This window comes from Rhinolophus sinicus, chromosome 17, assembly GCF_057876585.1.
Source record: "Rhinolophus sinicus isolate RSI-liver-muscle chromosome 17, RSI-T2T, whole genome shotgun sequence".
NCBI lineage: Eukaryota > Metazoa > Chordata > Mammalia > Chiroptera > Rhinolophidae > Rhinolophus > Rhinolophus sinicus.
The window spans coordinates 58,330,548-58,351,009 of record NC_142517.1 but is presented as its reverse complement, the minus strand read 5'-3'; the positions used below and the strand labels follow the sequence as shown (position 1 = coordinate 58,351,009).

Genomic DNA, 20,462 nt, shown 5'->3' with positions numbered 1-20,462 from the left:
TGCTGCTGGTGCTCATATTAATTACAAATGATCAGAAGCAGAAACATTAAGGGAAGGTTGGCTGGGATTCATATCTTGATTAACAGAGGTGATTGGCTACACAGTTTTTAAACTTTTAGATCAATTTTTATTTCAAGTACTTTAATGGGCAAATAGTATGTCTGCTAAAACCTCATTTGATTTAGGAATTGATGTTAAAAAGCAAAATAGAAAATTATGTGCCTTAACAACTGTGTTTTTTAAAGTAATTACATACATGTGAATGAAAGAAGAATAGAAAATAAATGAAAATCATAATAGTGATTATATTGGAGGTAAAGGACTATAGGTGATTTTCTTATTTCCACATCTAAATTTGTTTTGAATGGGGAAAAGATTACTCATTTTTAGACTTTAGCCCTAGTTGTGGGACCATGTTCATAGAAACAAACTTTCCAGGTATACTTCCCTGCTTTTTAAAATAGTATTTTAAGTCAGTATGGTAGCATGTTGGTTAAGGTAAGCCATAAGCTTTGGAATCAGTTGTAGTTGGCTTCAGATTCTAGTTCTGTCACTCATTAGCTATGTGACCTTGAATTAGTTACTTAACCTCTCCAAGCTTCTGTCTCTTCATCTGTAAAACAGGATGAATAGTTCTTACCATACAGGGGTATTTTAATTGGAATAATCTGTGTACACAGCCAAGTTTCTTTCAGTTGTGGGCAAACTTTAAAGTGATTCATGAAAATCATAATGACCCTCAGTTATTTTTCTGTGCTTTTAGGTAGCAGCTTTCTAGTTTTCTTTCTAGCTCTCAAAGCTATCAACTTTCTAGTTTTGTTATTAGTGTGCCTAACATTTGAATTCTTCAACATAGAGTGCCATGTGTTTAGAAAAAGTGAAAATGTAAATATGTTCTGTATGTTCTTTTCTTAGTTACCTGGTGGGAGATGAATTGTTTGTAGTAATGGAGTACCTTGCTGGGGGATCACTTACTGATGTTGTAACAGAAACCTGCATGGATGAAGCACAGATTGCTGCTGTATGCAGAGAGGTGAGTTTGCTCCCTTCTTGGTAAGTTATGGTGATGTGTGGTTAGCAGGAGGTGAACAAAGGGAAAGAAAGCTTTTTGCACAGGTAATTTTTATTGTTTGAGATAATTTCTCTGTACACATTCTCTGCAAGTTTTTTCCATACCATTTCATCCTACATGAGAGTTTCAACCCTTTCCTTCATGTGTAAAATAGTTCTGGAATGAAACGCCCAACTCACAGGTAAATTTCAGTGGAGTGATCATTATAATTCATCATCCAAACGGATACTTTCGAGAGTGAAAGGGGGAGCCATTAAAAATACACCACTCAGCAGCAGAAACAAGAGCTATCTCAGGCTATCTCAGGCAAAGGAGGACATATGTTTACCTTAAGTATCAATAAATCTGCTTTTGGCTTTACTGATCTCATTGAATGTGAAGAAACTGGTTGTTTCTTGATATTCATGAATGAATTACTACATATACTGTTTGCTTAAGCCAGTAAATTCTGCCACATTGTCTATGTCTAAGCCAAAAGCAAGCTTTCCTTCTTCCATCTAATCTTTTTCTACAGATGACACTTAGGTTAATGATTTTCTCATTGTCATTGAACGTAGTATCACAATACTACTTTCGAATATCCTAGGAATTACTGTCACAAAGGACAAAATTGTAAAAGTTCTTAAAGCTATTGTGTTTTCTATGATTTGACTTTCAGCATTTTTACAGTGATACATAGTGAATTATAAACTTTATTCATGTAAGAACAGTACATACGATGTTTTCCTTTTTCAGCTTTTATTAAGGTGTTAAAAAAGTAGTCTTTGAAAATAGTAATTCTGAATTAATTATGCTTCACCTATGGGGTAGCTCCTTTGGTTGTTTTAGGAGGGAAGTAAGAATTGTTAATAGTTACCGTATGTTGTAGGAGTTTTTCTAATTGTGATGAGTTTCTATTTATTTCTACAAGTGTTTTTCTGGGGATTTGCTTTTTTTCCCAGGAATCTGCTTCAATGCTTGGTGAATGTGGTATAATAATACGTAGTTTACCTGGTTTTTTTTCCTTGAATGAATGGAATATTTTGAATGAGATTTTTATTTGTTTTTAATTATGTACAGACTTTTTTTGTACTACTCTGATGGAGGTAAGAAATAAAAACACAGCTTTTACAAAATTTACAATTTATACTCAGTTTATATTTAAAAACATAGGGGCAAGTAGATTTTTAAAATCTGATCTTATTCTTGTATTTAAGGGAGGGGAAGGATGTTTTCCTCACTTTGGACTCAGTGCTTTCTGAAACATGGCATAAGAAGAAAGTTATTCCTTTATTGTTGGTGTCTAGGTTGTGAATGCAGCTTTCTGTAAAATCCACCATAGAAGAAATGAAGAAAACATCTTTTATCACCCTGGTGAACAGCTGGATGGAACCAGACCACCCAGGCTCTTACCCACTTTTCAGTGGCATATTGATTAGACTTGAGTATCTGAGATTCATACGGGAATAATTCAAGTTTATCCTTTATTGTCGAAATGATTTCTAAAGAGCCTTGTACATATTTGCCAAGCGCTGCATACCTTTAGGTATTTCGACCTGAAAAGGCCTAGAAATTATATAGGCCCACCCATCATTTTATAAATGAGAACATTGAAGATTAAATGTTATTCTTAAGGTTTTAAACGTTCCATGGCAGGACTAAATAAGACATCATTTAATAATTATCTCTGGGCAAGACCAGAAGGTGGATTTGGGGGATTTAATTAATTAAGGTGTCCTTTCTTTTAATGACTTCGCACATGAGAGGATGTTTTTTCTTTATAAATGTATTGGCGTGTCTTGGATACTAGAAGCAGTGCTCAGGCCATAAGCAGTATTGTATGTGAACCTCCCTTAGACTTTTGAGAGACTTTTTCATTGATTGGTTTTTTTCTTCTGTTCAGTGTTTACAGGCATTGGAGTTTTTGCATGCTAATCAAGTGATCCACAGAGACATCAAAAGTGACAATGTGCTTTTGGGGATGGAAGGATCAGTTAAACTTAGTGAGTAATAAATGAACAAATATCATTTATTTGTTATTTATTATAATTTTCTGCCTTTTGTTTAAGTAAAAAACCTATTAACGTTTTTATGATAATATATGGAGAAGGAGGGAGAAACACAACTGGACAGCTTGTATTGAAATAGCAAATCTACTATACTTTCTGAATAATTTTAGGTGAGTTACTTAATCTCTTTGTGCCTGTTTTCTCATTTGCATGGTAAGGAGAATAATAATACCTATCTCAAAGAATTCTTCTGAGGATTAAAAATGTAAAACACTGAGGAACAGTGCCTGGCACTGTCATAATGTTGCAGCTATCTTCCAAAAATAAACTTGAATTTGTCTGTGCTGTCTGTTAGGGGAGATTTTTGTCATGCGGTTTGGCTTTCTTTGGATTTGGCAGAGAGTATGGCCTAATCAGGAGAAGTTTATAACCCTGACCTCGGAGATGACAAGGAACAAAAACCCCATGTAAACCTCTTCTTCCTAATTATCTTGTGCATCAGACAGGGTAGAGTCATAAAAAAAAAATTCCTAGATTCCTTTTCCTCTGCTAGTTATATTTCAGTTTTAATCATGTCCTCTGTGGAATTTAAGAAGAACTTCTACGGAGGTTTCTCTAACTACCATATCTAAAAACTCAAGGCATTTCTTAGATCAAGAAACCAAAAACATTTTCTTCTGTTCTGCTGGAGGGTTTGGCTCCTTTTTCAACATCCCTTTTTTAAGATACATCCTCTAAAAGTTATTCAAGCACAAAGAAGAAGGGTCCAGGTTCTATCAAATGGTCAAAATATAAAATTACTAATCTTAATCATAATGGGCAATGGATTTCTCATACTTTTTTTGTAGATACACATTAGACTAAACTGAATTAGACTTTTCTGGATAACATTTAATCCTGGTTTTCCACTTATTAGGTGAATAATCTTGGGTAAGTTATCCAAAATATATAAGCCTCAGTTTCCCCATTTTAAAATTAGGAATAATAATAAATGTACCTATCTCATAGAGTTATCATGAGGATTTAGGTATGTTAATTTTTATAATAAGGTACTTGAAACAGTATCTGGGTTTGTTTTTTTTTAATTAAAGTTTATTGGGGTGACAATTGTTAGAAAAGTTACATAGATTTCAGGTGTACAATTCTGTAATATATCATCTATGTATCACATTGTATGTTCACCACCCAGACTCAGTTCTCTTTCTATCACCATATATTTGATCCCCTTTACCTTCATCTACTACCTGGTTTTTTGTAAGATTAATTTTGGCTATAAATATAATTTGACCTAATGTTTGCTCTTTTAGGATTCTCTCCTATAGAATTATTGAACATATGCACAAACAAGTACAAAGATGTTCTCTGCAACATTGTAAAGAAAAACCAAAAATATCTTAAATGTCTAGCAGTACGAAAATGGTCAAATAAGTTACAATATTTTTATATTCTGTAATATTGTGTAGTTATAATGAAGTAGATCAATGTATTAATAAGGAAAGATCTCTAAAAAGAAATTGTTTTAAAAAACAGTTTATAAAATACCCTCATTAGGTAAACTAAGTGGTTCATAGATATTGTTTGTATGTATGTAAATTCATAACAAAAAATCTGAAGCTTACAAACCTTAAACGTAACAGCAGTTACATATGGAACAGAATGGGTTTAACAGTGGAAGGGAGGGAAAAATTCTAGATTCTTATCCTGACTTTCCCCCTAAATTAACAGTACTAAGCTAGGCATTCTGCTCCTCAGTTATAAAACGAGGTGGTTGGAGTAGAGTAATGCTGGTGAGCACCTTGTAGGTACAGTTGCAGTTAAATGTGTGCTTTTTCTAGACTCTGCTAAGTCCGAGGCTTACTAATGCTAGCTTTTGTTTATTTTCTTTTATTTTCTTCAAAAGTAGTTGCCATTTCCTGACCTTTGCTGATTCACAGCATTTAGTTTTGGTGTCCACCTTTGGTGACTTTTTCTTTTAGACCTTTTTCAACTTTATTACAATTTTGGGGGTAGAATGAATTATTTAAAGACCTCTTGATAATTTGCCCTCTGCTTGTTGGAAGTAAAAGCAAACAAGTGAAAGTATGTAACATCATCAAAATAGTTGTAAACCCATGCTAGTTGACTTTATTGATACAATCTTTAAAAAACAGGAGGCTGAATAGTCAAATGTAATTAAGTCATCTAAAGTAAACTCTTAGATAAAACTATCCATGGATACCATTAACTCTGGATGTTTTGTTTTGTTTTATAGCTGACTTTGGTTTCTGTGCCCAGATCACCCCTGAACAGAGCAAGCGAAGTACCATGGTTGGCACGCCATACTGGATGGCACCAGAGGTGGTGACACGGAAAGCTTATGGCCCTAAAGTGGACATATGGTCTCTGGGTATCATGGCTATTGAGATGGTAGAAGGAGAGCCTCCATACCTCAATGAAAATCCCTTAAGGGTAAGAACAATTAAACACCAGTCTTATTTTAAGAAAAATCTTTTCTTTAAAACACTTATTTAGAATATCCTTGTGCCAGACACTGGCCAAGAATTTAAGATGCAAAGTTGATTAAACCTAGTCTCTGCCCTTACTCTGCATCAAAAAATTATTTGCTTCTGGGTTGAGTTGAATATGTTAGGTAAAGAATTTATAGATGTTAGTAAGCTGAATGGTTTCTAATTTTGGACATAAGAATTTCCTCACTTTCCTACAGAGTTAAGGGTCCCTAGATATGCCCTTCAGGTTATCAACTTTGAACCTTGGCCTCTGGTACCCCCAGGTACAGAGAAGAGGAAAGCAAGATCACATCTGTCAGAAAGCTGTGTAGATGGCAATATTAAAGCCTGTGTTCAAACAAAAGAGTGAGGGTCCTGAGATACAGATGAGGTCAGTAGACTTTATACAATTCAGTGTTCAGCAGCTGAGGGTGGAGAGTTTGGGGGCCCCTTCCTTCCTTCCTTCCTTCCTTCCTTCCTTCCTTCCTTCCTTCCTTCCTTCCTTCCTATCTTCCTTCCCTCCCTCCTTCTCTCCTTCCCTCCCTCCTTTTGTTTCTTTATCTTTTATCTTCTACTTTTAAATTATCATATATGATACCAAATACGATGCCATTTCACACCTACAAGAATGACTATAATAAAAAAGATGACCAATAATAAGTGTTGGTGAGAATGTGGAGAAATTGGGACCCTCATACATTGCTAGTGGAAGGTCAAATGGTGCAGCGCTTTGAAAAACAATTTGACAATTCCTGTAAAAGTTCTCATAAAGTTACCCTATAACCTAGTAATTCCACTGCTAGGTATATATCCAAGAGAATTAAAAGCATATATCTACGCAAAACTTTATACACAAATATTGATAGCAACATTATTCATAATAGCCAAAAGGTAGAAACAAATGTCTATCACTTGATGAATAAACAAAACTGCTATATCAATACAATGGAATATTTTCGAGCTATAATTAAAGGAATGAAGTATAGATACATACAACATTGAACCTTGAAAGCATTATGCTAAGAAGTCAAACACAAAAGATCACATGTTGTATAATTATGGAATCATTTGATTCTTGTTCATGGTAATTGGGTTCTATAAAGTTGCAAACACTGAATTGATGAATACTGAACCATTGTTTCTAGGGCAAATATAGGGTTAGGTTCCTGCAAGCTTCTAGTTGCACCATTTTTGTCAACTGATCAATATGCAGCCTTGCTTTATGTTTGTTTCTGTTTAAAGACACTGTTTAACATAGGTGATTGATTCAGCAACATGAACTCACGGCCAGCAGCTCTATAACTCATGCCTGAATGAAGCTTGTCAGGCACATGTGTGTTCTCCATAAGGCACATCACTGCCTTCTTGCCCTTAGGAACACTAGACAGTACTTCAGCACTATGCTTTTTACCTTTCTGCGCAGATACATGAATAACCACAGAAGCACTGAGAGTTTTGATTTTGGACTTACAAATACATTTTAGTGAGTAGGTGAATTCGCATATATGAAATGAGGATCGACTGCATATGAATGCATAGAACAGGCAAATCTGTAGACAGGAGATTAGTGGTTTCCTGAGACTGAAGAGAGGAGGGCATGGGAAGTGACTAATAATGCACATGGATATTCTTTTTGGAGGGAAAAAAATATTCTGAGGTTAGACAATGGTGATGGTTGTACAACTTTGTGAGTATGCTAAACACTGAATTGTGCCCTTGAAAAGGGTGATTTTTATATAGTATGTGCATTGTATCTCAAAGCTTTTTTAAGAGTTTTTTTAATTACTCTTTTTAAAGTCTATATGACTATAGACTTATTGCCAGAAGTTTTTAAATATTTTTTCAAAATTAGTTGGAGATGCCTATGTAAAATAGGCAGCAGAGAATGAGGTGCTGGCTGTGTGTAGAAGGCATCCTGTGTGGAGGGCATGGATTTGAATTCCGTTTTTCCTGAATGCGTTTCATCTTCTTGCAAAGATTTCAGTTCAAGTGAGCAATTAAAGTACTTCTGTAGAGGTAATTAATTTTAGAACAGTTTTTAAAACCCTCTAATTTTTTCAGTAAGTATTGATTCAGGTATCTGGTCTGTGTTAGGCACTGTTCAAGGCGCTGTCTAGAAGAACTAACAACAGAAAAGAAAAGAACCAATAAAATTCTTGCCCTCATAGAAGGAGGAGAGAAACATAAACAAAATCAGAATAATATGTAATACATTAAATGATGGACTCTTAAGTACGAGGACTGATAGGCAGGGAGTCAAGAGTGTTCAATCTGAAGAGTGCTTGGGGAGAGCTTCACTGGGTTGCCATCTGAATACGGGAGGTAAGAGAGTGATACTCTGACCTAAGGGTAGAACATTCCAATCAAAAGGAACAGCGTGTGCAAAGGCTGTAAAGCAGGAGCATTCCTAATGTATTCAAAGATCATTAAGGAGTCCAGCTTAGTTAGCATTCAGGGAGTGCACAGCAGGAAAAAAAAAAGGCAGATCAGTGAAGAAAGGAGGTCAGACTGTGTCATGCCTCATTGGGCCTTTGTGTGGATTCTGGCTTCTACAAAGGTAAGATGGGGAAACCATTGTACAGTTTTAAGCAGAGAAGTGAAATGGGCTTACTACTTCTAACAGGATCCCTCTAGCTACTTTGTTGAGAAGAGACTCTCAAGGGAGGCAAAGGCAGAAGCAGGAAAACCAGTTAGGAGGCTGTTGTAATAATCCAGGCAAGATACGATGGTAGCTCAGGGTAGGATGTTATCAGTGCAGGTCAGAAACAGTAGTTGGATTCTGGATGTAATTTGAAAGGAGAGCCTACATGAGAGAGAGGGAGAGATAACCCCCAAGAGTTTGACCTAAGCAACTGAAAAGATGAAGTTGAACTTCACCTTAACTGAAATGGGGTAGGCTGTAGGTAGAGTAGGAGGGTGGGGATGGCAAGTGGGAGATCAGGAGATGACATTTTAACATGTTTTAGACATGTTATGTTTGAAATACCTATTAAGACATCCAAGTGGATATGTTGAATAGGCTGGTGGGTATGCAAGTATGGAGTGCAGGCTAGAGAGATAAAATTGAGACTTGTTAGTTATAGAAATTATTTAAAGCTGTGAGACTAGATAGGATCACCAGGTCAAGTGGGCATAGACAGACAGTAGAGGAGATTTAGCTTGTACCCTGAGGCATTTCACAGCTAAGAGTCTGTGTGTGGCAGGCCAGCAAAGGCGACTGAGAAGGAATGGCCAGAGAAGTAGATAAAACCAAATAAACATATGCCCTGAAATCTTCATGCAGAAAGTGAGGGACAATCAGCTTGTCAGAAAGTTATGTCAAGGAAGATGAGGACTGAGACTTGATATTTGGAGTTGGCAATGTGGATGTAATTGGTGAAAACTTGACAAACAGGAACTTCTGCTTCCTGTTGAGATGGAATAACAGGGATTAAATTAACCCTCCTATTAGAATATATGAAACAATGGTTTTTCAATATACCGGACATCAGACAATGGAGAATAGTGATCTTCAAAGATGGGAAAGGCATGAGGTGAACCCTGTGATTGCTCCAGCTTAGTGTCTTCAGAGAGTTTCCAGTCATGCACAGGGAGGGAGAATCCAGGTGGGGCACAGTGGACTCCCTGAGTTGACATAGAGTTGAGAGTATGGGGAGACCAAGGCAGCTGGAGTTCACAAGACACAAAGTACGGGGGAGGAGACCGCCTCCCAGAGACAAGAGTCTGTGAAGACTGTGGAAAATCCTCGTTGAATGTTCAACAGAGAGTGGCACACCTGTGTGAAGAAATCTGTCCAGGGCCAGGGATTTAACCATCTGCTAAGATTGGAGAGAACAATGCCTGGTGCTCACAAGACTGGGAATAGTGCCTGCTTCTGTCAGCCGTAATTCACAGAATATTGAATAGAAGTGCTAGGAAATAATTACCCCTAAGCTACATGCTGCTGTGGTCCCACCTAACAAACTTTAAAAACAAGACCCAAGGGATCAGTTCCAGAGTAGCTATCTCCCAGAACAAAACTCAAGAATATTTATAGGAATACTGATATATCCAGCACCTAAATATCCAAAGTTTGCCAGGCATGCAAAAGAACATGAAAATTACAACTCACAATGAGGAGAAAAATCCATCAATTGAAACCAACCCAGAACTGACGCAGATACAAGAATGAGTATACAAGATCATTAAAACAATTTCTATAACTGCATTCCAGATGTGAAAAGAGTTAAGTGGAGACATTTGTAAAGTATATTAAAAAAAAATGTTTACAGATACAAACTACAGTGTTTAAGATTGGACTAATGGCAGACTGTACATTGAAGAAAAAGATGATGATTTAATAATCATAGACATAGTAACAGAAACTATCCAAAATGAAACATAGGAACAAATGAAATGTTTAAAAAATGAAATAGTGTCAGTGTGCTTCAAGTGTTCTACATACACGTGTAATGGAGTTTTGAAAGAAAATATTGTTCAACCAATAATTCTACAGTCAAGAAATATCTTTTAAAAACTAAAGTGAAGTAAAGATTTTCTCAAACATATAAAAGTTGAAAGAATTTATCACCAGCAAATCTACATTACCAGGAAGTTTTTTTTAAGCAGAAAGAAAAGGGTAATGTGGCTTTACACAAAGAAATGGAGAGCACTAGAAATAGTAACTAAATGGGTAAATATATAAGATTTTTTTCTTATATAGATATCTTTAAAAGATAAAACTGTTTGAATAAGACTATCTATTAAGGGAGGGAAAAAAGTGTCTAAGTAAAATGACAACAAAAGCATAAGGCTGAAGGGGAGCATTATAAGATTCTTGTGCTGTGTGAAGTGGCATAATGTGATGATTGTGATAACTGAAAGCTGCATGCTATCTACACCCTTAAGCAAACACTAAATAATGAAAGAGTTACATCTAATAAAACTCAACTAAGAAGACAAAATAGAACCATAAGTAATACTGAGCTAAAAAAACAGTCCGCACTGATGGGTGGGGGGGTATGGAAAAGGGCCACGGGCCAAACTGAAAGAGCTCCAGTGGCTAAGATACAAATATTTGAACAAGAAAATTAAGTAGTGTGGGATTATAACCCAAAGTATAAAATAATATTTGAGTCCATACTGATATAAGTGATTGAATAAATAAATAAATAAATGGGCAGAAGAGAAAAATCTCACGCAGAATTCCAAATCGTTTATGTAGATGTTCCACCCTGAAGGAGATGGAGCATAACTGCCTGCTCCTTCAATGTAGGCTGCACATAGCAACTGTCTTCCAAAGAGCACAGTGTGAAGAAGGGAGAAAAAAGTAGCTTGACAGTAGAGAAATCTGACAAACACTATCTCAGCCAGGTGATAAGTTGAACACGAACAGTCCTAAATCATGTTGATAGTATGTCCCTTTGATATGATGCAATGAAAATGGCACTCTATCTGTGATCCTCTTCCTCTAGACCCATAAATTCTGTCTAACCATGTGAAAAACATCAAATTTATTTTTTTTTAAATTGATAGAGTTTACATTCTTTTTTTAAATTTATTTTTATTTTTTTATTTTATTGGGCAATACTGAGGGACAGTGTGTTTCTCCAGAGCTCATCAGCTCCAAGTAGTTGTCCTTGAATCTAGTTGTGGAGGGCGCAGCTCAGCTCCAAGTCCAGTGCCGTTTTCAATCTTAGTTGCAGGGGGCACAGCCCATCTTCCCATATGTGGGTATTGAACCGACAACACTGTTGCTGAGAGCTCGCATTCTAACCAACTGAGCCATCCGGCCGCCCCTCCGGAAGCTCAGCGGCAGCTCGTTTTCTTCAGTATAGTTGTGTAGGGTGCAGCTCACTGACTGTGTGAGAATCAAACCGGCAACCCTGTTGTTCAGAGCTTGCGCTCTAACCCACTGAGCCACCCGTCCTCCCCAAGCATCAAATTTCAGTAGAAGAGCATCCTACATTATAATACCTGACCAGAAATATTCCTTCAAGCTGTCAGGGTCATCAAAAAGAAAGTCTAAGAAATTGTCACAGCCAAGAGGAGCCTAAGGAAACACAACAAATATAATGTATAGTATCCTGGAACAGAAACAGGAGAGTGGGAGAGCACATGAAATCAGGAAATCTAGTGTGAATGCTGGAAGGACTAAAGGCCCATCCCATGTGAGGTTAACAATGCCAGTCAGCAGGGTATATTTGTATCTTTTTCTTCCACCGTACTTAGCTGCATTGGTGCACGCAAGATGTAGGCAGAGTTTTGAATGCTGTGAACTGCAAGAGGATCAAAGACATGCTTATGTGAAAGTAATCCTGGACAGTGGAAGATGAGTGGGATTTATTTAGGTTCAGTGGAGTCAAGAGATTGCTAGCATTGGTGTACTACGAGTAGATGTGAGAACAGTAGTTGGGAGTGCAACTAAGATTTTAGAGTTGCAGTTATTGGTACTGATAAGATATAGGATATGACCGTGGTTGTGTGTGTGGCTGAGGTAGGCTCAAGGACAAGAAATGGGAGAAGAGGTCAAGGAGTTTTAGGTTCTCAAGCATCTTTGTAGCTATTGCAATCACTGTGAATTATGAGTAATGTTAGCGATAAAAGTGTTTGGTAGATCTTTGAAACAAGGAAAGGTAGATACGAGTTTGAAAGGGCAGGAGTTACACGGATAGATACGGAGAGAGATAGAGACCTCAAAAGAGGCAGTGAGGAACCAAAAGAACACTCCATCTCCAGACCCATGCAAAGGTGTAGGAGAGAAAAAGCTACCACTAGAGAGCACTGTGGATGAGGCAGAATCCTCATGGGAGAGCCAGGCCATCATAAAGTATGAAGAATGTTTGAGAAGGGAACGGGGAGCCATGTATGCAAAATTAAAGCCAGAAAGGGAAATGTGCAGAGTCACATGTGCATTAGAATGGAGAAACTGGGAGAATGATTGGGAGTCATGGGATGGGCTGTTTATAATCGCCAACATACATGAAGATAGAGAGTAGTAGTAAGATTTACCTCAAAGTAGAGAAATGGTTGTTAAGTATTTGGAGAGAAGGAATACTTATTTTTATGGAGTTGTCCATTAATCCCTTCTGTGGAAGTGGGGAGGCTCAGAACAGTCTTATGATCTTAACTTGAAATTAATTGCTATCAGAATTTCTTAGAATGAAATTTTTAAATGAAAATTTTGATTGAGATGTAAAGAGAAGTAAACTTAAGTATAAAAACAAGGAAATGGGCAGACTCATACTGATGGTTCGAATGTTAGTTGGTACCATTTTTTTATGGCATTTTGGCAATACAGCAGAAACTTTAAATAATTCAGTAGAGATTCTAGGTGACCTTGGGTTTGGCAATGTTTTTAGATACAATATCAAAAGTATGACCCATGAAAGAATACATTGAGTTTGTTAGAAATGGAATCATGTCCTCTGAGAAAGATAGAATTAAGAGAATGAAAAAACAAGTCACAGACTGAAAGAAAATACTTGTAAAACGCCTATCTGATAAAAGATGTTATACAAAATACACAAAGAACTCTTAAAACTCAACAGTGAGAAAATAACCCAATTTTTAAATGGGCAAAAGATCCACACATTACCACAGAAGATACACATGTCAAATAAACATATGAAAGGATGGTCAACATAATGTCGTTAGGGAATTGCTAAATTAAAACAACAATGAAATACCAATACATACTTATTAGAATGGCCTACAATACAAAAATCTGAAAATACCAAATGCCGGTGTCGATTTGGAGCAACAGGAACTCACATTCATTGCTGATAGGAATGCGAAATGGTACAGCCACTTTGGAAGACATTTGCATTTTCTACAAAACTAAACATACTGTAACACACAATCCAGAATTGTACTTAGTATTACTTACCCAAATGAGTTAAAAATTTATGTCCATACAAGACCTAAACACAAATGTTTATGGTATCTTTATTCATAATTGCCCCAAATTGGAAGCAGCCAAGATGTGAAATGTATATATACACTGTATTTTTAAAAGTATATAAATCGATAACGGTACATACATACAATTGAATGTTATTCCGTAACATTTAAAAAGATAAAAAGAAATGAGCTATCAAACCACAAAAAGACTTGGAAGAACCTCACATGCATATTGCTTAGTGAAAGAACCCAGTCTCAAGAAGCTACATACAAGGTCTGACAATTAAGTTCGCGAATTCATCCTAGAAAAAGTGCTACATAGCTCATTGCTGAATATCACTATGGTCACCTTTGAAGTACTCCCCTTGGGAAGCTATGCACCAACACCAGTGCCTAGTCTACCCTTCAAAGTGATTTTGGAACTTTTTCTGGAATGGCCATCAGAGCTGTCATCGTATTACCCTAATGTCCTGAAGGTCGTCAAAATGTCTTCCTTTCAATATTTCCTTTATCTTCGGGTAAAGAAAGAAGTCATTGGGGGCCAGATCAGGTGAGTAGGGAGGGTGTTCCAGTACAGTTATTTGTTTACTGGCTAAAAACTCCCTCACACACAGTGCCGTGTGAGCTGGTGCATTGTCATGATGCAAGAGCCATGAATTGTTGGCGAAAAGTTCAGGTCGTCTAACCTTTTCACACAGCCTTTTCACCTCAGCACTTCCAAGTAGTAAACTTGGTTAACTGTCCAGTTGGAGCAAATTCATAATGAACAGTCCCTCTGATACCAGAAAGGTTAGCAACAAGTTTGTGAACTTAGTTGTCAAACCTTTTATGGTATGATTCCAACTATAGAGAGTGAAAAAAGATCAGTGGTTGCCAGAGGGGTCAGGCTATGAGAATGATAAATTGGTGGAGCACAGGGGACTTTTTAGGGTAGTGAAATTACTCTGTGTTGTACTGTAATGGTGGATACATGGCAAGTATGCATTTGTCAAAACCCATAGAACCATACAATACAAAGAGTAAACCCTAATGTAAACTATAGGTTTTTGTTTAATGAAAGTGTATCTATTGTTTTCATCACCTGTAACAAGTATATAGTACTAATGTAAGATATTGATACTAGGGGAAACTGTTGGTGGGGTATATGGGAGCTCTAAGCCTATTAATTATTTTTTAATTCCATTTCTAGGAGCTTAAAATAATCAGAAAAGCACATAAAGAATACAAGGATTTTCCAAAGGGGATTGACTAGATTATGAAACATCCACATAATTGACGACACTAGTCAATCCAGCCATTAAAATAATTTTGTAGCTCTAATATATTATTAGTAAGGATAAGGCTGGGATGTAGCTAGTTTTATTTTTGGGTTTGCTTTTTTTCAAGTTTATTTTTTTAGAGCAGTTTTATGTTCACCGCAAAAATGAGAGGAAGATACAGAGATTTCCTATGTACCCACTTCCCCCATACATGTATACACACCTCCCCAGTTACCAACACCCCTCACCAGAGGGTACATTTCTTACAATCAGTGAACCTACACTGACACATCATTATCACCCAGAGTCCATAGTTTCCATTAGGATTCATGCTTGGTGGTGTACATTCTATGGGTTTGGACAAATGTATAATGAAAAACGTGTCTATTGTTATAGTATACAAAGTATTTTCACTGTCCTAAATATTCTCTGTGCTCTGCCTCTTCACCTATACATAGATACAGCTAGTTTATGGTGGGTTTTTTTTAAGTTTCAATAAACTCCATTGTTTTGAAATGTGTGATTTGATAAAAGCTTGAGAAAGGTAAATTGGATACTATATGTTAATGGTGGGGTTGTCATCTTTTTTCTTCATGCCCTTACATATTACAGTTCTTTATTGCATTTATAAACAACCACCACCCCCAAAAAAAAAGATAAAGCTAATTTTTGAAAAAGAAATTAGGGAAATGAAACATCTGAAATAAAAGAAAAATATCTAATCCAAATGGGTAGAAATAATACTGACTTCACTTTAGTATTTATGGTGATTATCTTTAAAAACATGAAAGACCCATAAACTTTATAAAGTGCTTTCTAACTTTATTGGGCTACATTATATCAATGGTGTTCTTGTTTTTAGGCCTTATACCTGATAGCAACTAATGGAACCCCAGAACTTCAGAACCCAGAGAAACTTTCCCCAATATTTCGGGATTTCTTAAATCGATGTTTGGAGATGGATGTGGAGAAAAGGGGTTCAGCCAAAGAACTGTTACAGGTGAATTTGGAAATGATAACTGTTTTTGTAATAACTTGACCTTTGAGTAACCAAAGTTTACATGATGTTATTCATTACATTTCACTACTTGTTCATTACCAGCAGCATGGCAGCTGCCGCAATTTAGCATTTCATCTGCTGGGAATAAAATACCCGTCAAACTATAATATGAGTTTTTGCATATTAGGAGTTCTCAGACCAGTTCATTGCTGACACGGGAATCCGGGTCATTCGACTGAAATTGTTTATAATATTAGAAAAACTTAAAAAGACTATGCTTTCAACTATACAAGTGATGTATTGGTTCCGTTGATTTTATGGAGGTATTGAAATAGTGTTTATTAAATGAATTATGGTCCATAAAAATCTTTGGGGCTTTAATTGAAAGTAAATATTTAGCTTCTAAACTGCTGACACACATTTATTTTTCTCCCCTCTTTCTGGCAGCATCCCTTCCTGAAACTGGCCAAACCGTTATCTAGTTTGACACCACTGATTATGGCAGCTAAAGAAGCAATGAAGAGTAACCGTTAACATCATTGCCGTGGCCTCATATTCTTTGTTCCATTTTCTAAAAGAAGTCCTTTAATATATGAAAATTATTACTCTTTTGGGGTTTAAGGAAACGGTCTGCATAACATGGAGGAAATAAAAAAAACAAACTACTACTTCCTGAAGACAACCAAGAGAAAATTGCAAAACAGGATGACAACTTTGTATTGAATCCCTTCTTTAGGGTCCAAAAGGAATTGAATTGTGGACTGAATCACTAGCCTTACTTTTTTCAGCAGACAGCCCATCAGGGCCATTTATCATGCTTGAGATTTGCATTCTATTTTGCTGACTTCATTGTAATAGATCCCATTCATTGCCCCTCTTGGGATATTTTCAATACTTGAATGGCAGATTCGAGTTTTTCAGAGTATTTGTTTCATCTGCTAGTCTTTTCTCTCTTTGTAGCTTTGTTTTTCCTCGACTTGCTCTGTTTGAGTTGTTTTCCTTAGGCCTAAACTAGAGGCAAGTTTAATAGAAATTATTTAGCTCCTTATATTGGTAAAGGAACTTGATATGGTTTAACTTTGTATAGAAGTTAGGACCAGCTATTGTTACATGAAATATTTCGGTTCAGAATTTGAACTGGGGGAAGGGAAGAAAAGTATGTGATTTTTACCTTTTTTAACAAATGTGAAAGTCAGTTTTAGAAATTTCATGATAGTGAGGTGTTTGGCATTTGTTACATGTATAGAGAGACTAATAATCTATATTTATAGCTGAATCATTGAGACAAAAAAAGAACCCCATTGACTACATCCTTACAATTTTATTTTCCCTTCTGACTGTTTCCTCTCCCGATTTGGCTTCAGGAACCAAAGCGATCTGTCCTTGTTCCATCTTGGACTTTTATGACTTTGGTTGATGCCGCTAGTACTTTCCCCTTCCCTTTTCCTCTCCCTTCATTTTGGAAATAAGTTTCTGTATATGTTGTAATTTTAGTTTGTTTTTTAATTAACCCTCTCTCACCCTACTCCCCACCCCATGGTAAATAATATAATAACCATTGGATTTTCAGAATTTAAAAGGTAACTCTTTTTCCGTTTAAAGGAGAAAAATACTTGGAGCTAGTAGAGACGAAGTGGGGGTATTTTATCTTAGCTCTAAAATAATTAAATGAGATTATATTCGTGAAAGAGAAATGTCGGTTACATAAAGATACAGCTGCTAACCAGTAAACTGTAAAGATTTGTTATAAACATTGTTCCCAACCCATTACCAACATTTTATTATCCGAGACCTTAAATGACAGAGTATTTCTTGATAAATTCATGGATCATTTGAAATGTTGAGCTACTTTTGATTTTTTTCAAATAAGTAAATAATATTCATGTAAAAAAACTGGAGAAAGGAAGAAAAATGAAATGTGCTTGTTTATAGCAATACTTTATTTTAAAGATTTTTAAAAGGTCTGTGACCTGCAGCATTAATTATTAGACTGCCCTCTCTTCTCTCCTCCCCTCCTCTTCTTCCTCTCCTCTTCCTTTCTCATTTTTTTTATTTTTTTACATTTGGATGTAGTGTCGCACCTTCTGGCGTGCCAAGAGCCACATAAAAGAGAAAAATCAGTGGTCTGGTTCTGGAACAGAATGTTCCCACCATTCTCTGCTAATTAACTTCATACCTACTTGCCATGCTGCCATAGTACATACAGATAATGAATAAAAACAGTTTTGACGATTTGGAGTACATTGGGGGGAACTAATAATGTTTTATGTCCTATCATTCCCATCATCTGTGTTAAGATACAAGTAATGGATAGAAATGCCTGTTTTTTATTGATAATGCAGGAAGGTTTTCACAAAAATGAGTAAAATAATGCAACTTTTATCTAGAGCACTTAATGAGCTGTTTTCAATTTGATTCTTGATTTTATGTTTCCCTGGATTATATTAGCCCCCCTATAGCTATTACTAAATTACTTTACAGAAGCAAGCTGGTTTATTTTTGGTGGAAAGCTACATTGACTTTTGAGTTCCAGATTTGAACATTCTTTGTAAATAGTTGTCTGGATGGATTGTGATAAAGAAGATGCTACCGATGAAATAGAACCCAACTAGATGATAAGACTGATCACCATGACCTCTCTAGAAGGCACTTCATATATAAGTCATAAAGACCATATTCATTGAATACAGTGCCAATGCCCCATTTTTATTCCTGTGACTCAACAAAGGTCTTTTCAGTTTATAGAAGCAGTTTGGGATTTGTATTTACAACTTTTGATGGTTACCTGCACGTCCATTGCTGGCAACGGACTTTGTCATTAAAATCTGACTCCTAGGTTAAGGGAGCTACACACTGTGGTTTATTCTTTACTTACTTGCATAAACTAACTTGTAATAGAAATATACTTTGGTTAATTCTGAAATGTGTCATTTTTAAACAAAATAATCTTAAAAGCAATACAGAATTGTGATTTACTAGTTAATTTTAAATTAAAATGTTTAGATTTTGTTGAAAGAAAAATTATATCTGAATCAAGATTCATGTTTTTTAATAGCTGCCTTTTGTATTCACCCTTTTGTCATCACTTTAAAATGAAAATTCCCATTTAAATATAAAAGTTACCTTAGTAGTCTTCTTGTGTTATTAGGACAATATTACTATAGTACTTATTTATTTTATTTCAGACTCTAGCGGTCTTAAAGTTTCCTTCTCCTCTTGTTCCTTTTGCTGCTTTTAGGGACAGTTAAAACTGGGAAACCATGAAAATACTGAATAATTTATCCTACGTAGGATAGTAAACAACTAGAGTGATTGTGATAGCAATAGAAACCAAGGCTAACACAACTCTCTTCATGTGTTGAGTGCCTGGCACATAGTATACATTCTCTTCCTTTCCACATATAAATATTAAGCTGCTTAAAATGTATCTAGTTACCACCAGTCCTAAACAAACCTGTGCCTTTAATAAGCAATTTAAAACTACCTATGACTTTTCTTTTAGGGCTCACATAACTACATGTTTGATTAAATATACTGTACTCTAGCCAGAATAATTCTTGATCTGGTCAGGCAGTAGCTATAGTTAGAAAAAAATGGATGCATCAGTTTTTTAATCTAAAAGTTTAAAAATATACTGAGATCCATATCCAGTGAAATGTCAAAAAATTATTATGGAATATAGCTAAAATCCAGACTTTTTTATAGTGGAATTTCATAATATAAAAAGCAGATGTCGTCCTTGTCTCCATTGCTCCTACAATAGATATTTAAACAATTAAAATCAGTTTTTCCCACAGTGCGTGCAAATGCATGTGTAAGAAAGGAAAACACCCACACACACTTTTTTCTCTCTCACTCAACCCATTTATTGACTACTTTGGCAAAGATACTGTGGTAGATATTGTAGGAATTTCACAAAGGAGAATCAAGCACTGACCTGGCCTTGAGAGAACTGAAGTGTTTCTCCTTCATCATTCTGGAATGTTGCCAAATGAGAGGGAGAAAGGAATGTGTAATAATTCTGTCAAACAAATTTTCATTCTGTATTAAGAAAAACAATTATAGTTGGAATTGAACATCTTTGGTAGGAACGTATTGCTTTTTTTTTGGTAGATAGAAATGGAACTAAGTTGAAAGCAGCTTGTCTTTTCTGTTTTGTCTTCAAATTTTATATTGACTTTTATTTTTAATTTAATCCTATTCAATTATTTAATTGTTACCTTGACATTAACTGCTGTATTTGATGACTGTTCAATAATTTTGTTCTTTCAGGGCTAGAAATAAAACTTTTTTTTGTTTATTTTTTCCTTTCCTAAACTCAATTCTTTAAATTAGAATACCTTAAAAGAATAAGTGTAATAGGTTTTCAAAGAGCATTATATAGTGTTTTTAAAGCTAAATGTTTTTTAAACATGCCATGGCACCATTTTGAATGTACTACAAGGCCCAAATTAGGTTTCCAGAAATGTATGGGTAGTAAGCACGAGCCCTCCCTCTTCTAAACCAGGTTCAGAATAAATTTAGAAATGTTCTGACCGTCAGACCCAGGGAAACACTTCTGACCTGTTTGATACCTTCAGTGAGTTGGCCTCAAATTCTAATGCTAACCTAGCAGAGGTAGTGAGAATCTTACTACCACATTTCCCCAAAAATAAGACCGGGTCTTATACCCTATTTCCCCGAAAATGAGGCCGGGTGTTATATTAATTTTTGCTCCAAATGACACATTATGTGTATTTTCAGGAGATGTCTTATTTTTTCATTTACAACGATCTA

The 20,462-nt window shown here is 35.8% G+C and overlaps 1 protein-coding gene across 1 annotated transcript in view; it reads left to right on the top strand.

Annotated features, from left to right (window-relative positions):
- Positions 1 to 19,986, top strand: part of PAK2 (p21 (RAC1) activated kinase 2) — a 66,970-nt gene extending 46,984 nt beyond the window's left edge. The window contains exons 11-15 of the mRNA XM_019723624.3: positions 916 to 1,033; positions 2,955 to 3,054; positions 5,312 to 5,508; positions 15,549 to 15,686; positions 16,134 to 19,986. Coding sequence (XP_019579183.1) covers positions 916 to 1,033; positions 2,955 to 3,054; positions 5,312 to 5,508; positions 15,549 to 15,686; positions 16,134 to 16,220 — 640 coding nt within the window. The 3' untranslated portion in view covers positions 16,221 to 19,986. The remainder of the gene's footprint in view (positions 1 to 915; positions 1,034 to 2,954; positions 3,055 to 5,311; positions 5,509 to 15,548; positions 15,687 to 16,133) is intronic.
- The last annotated feature ends 476 nt before the right edge of the window (positions 19,987 to 20,462 follow it).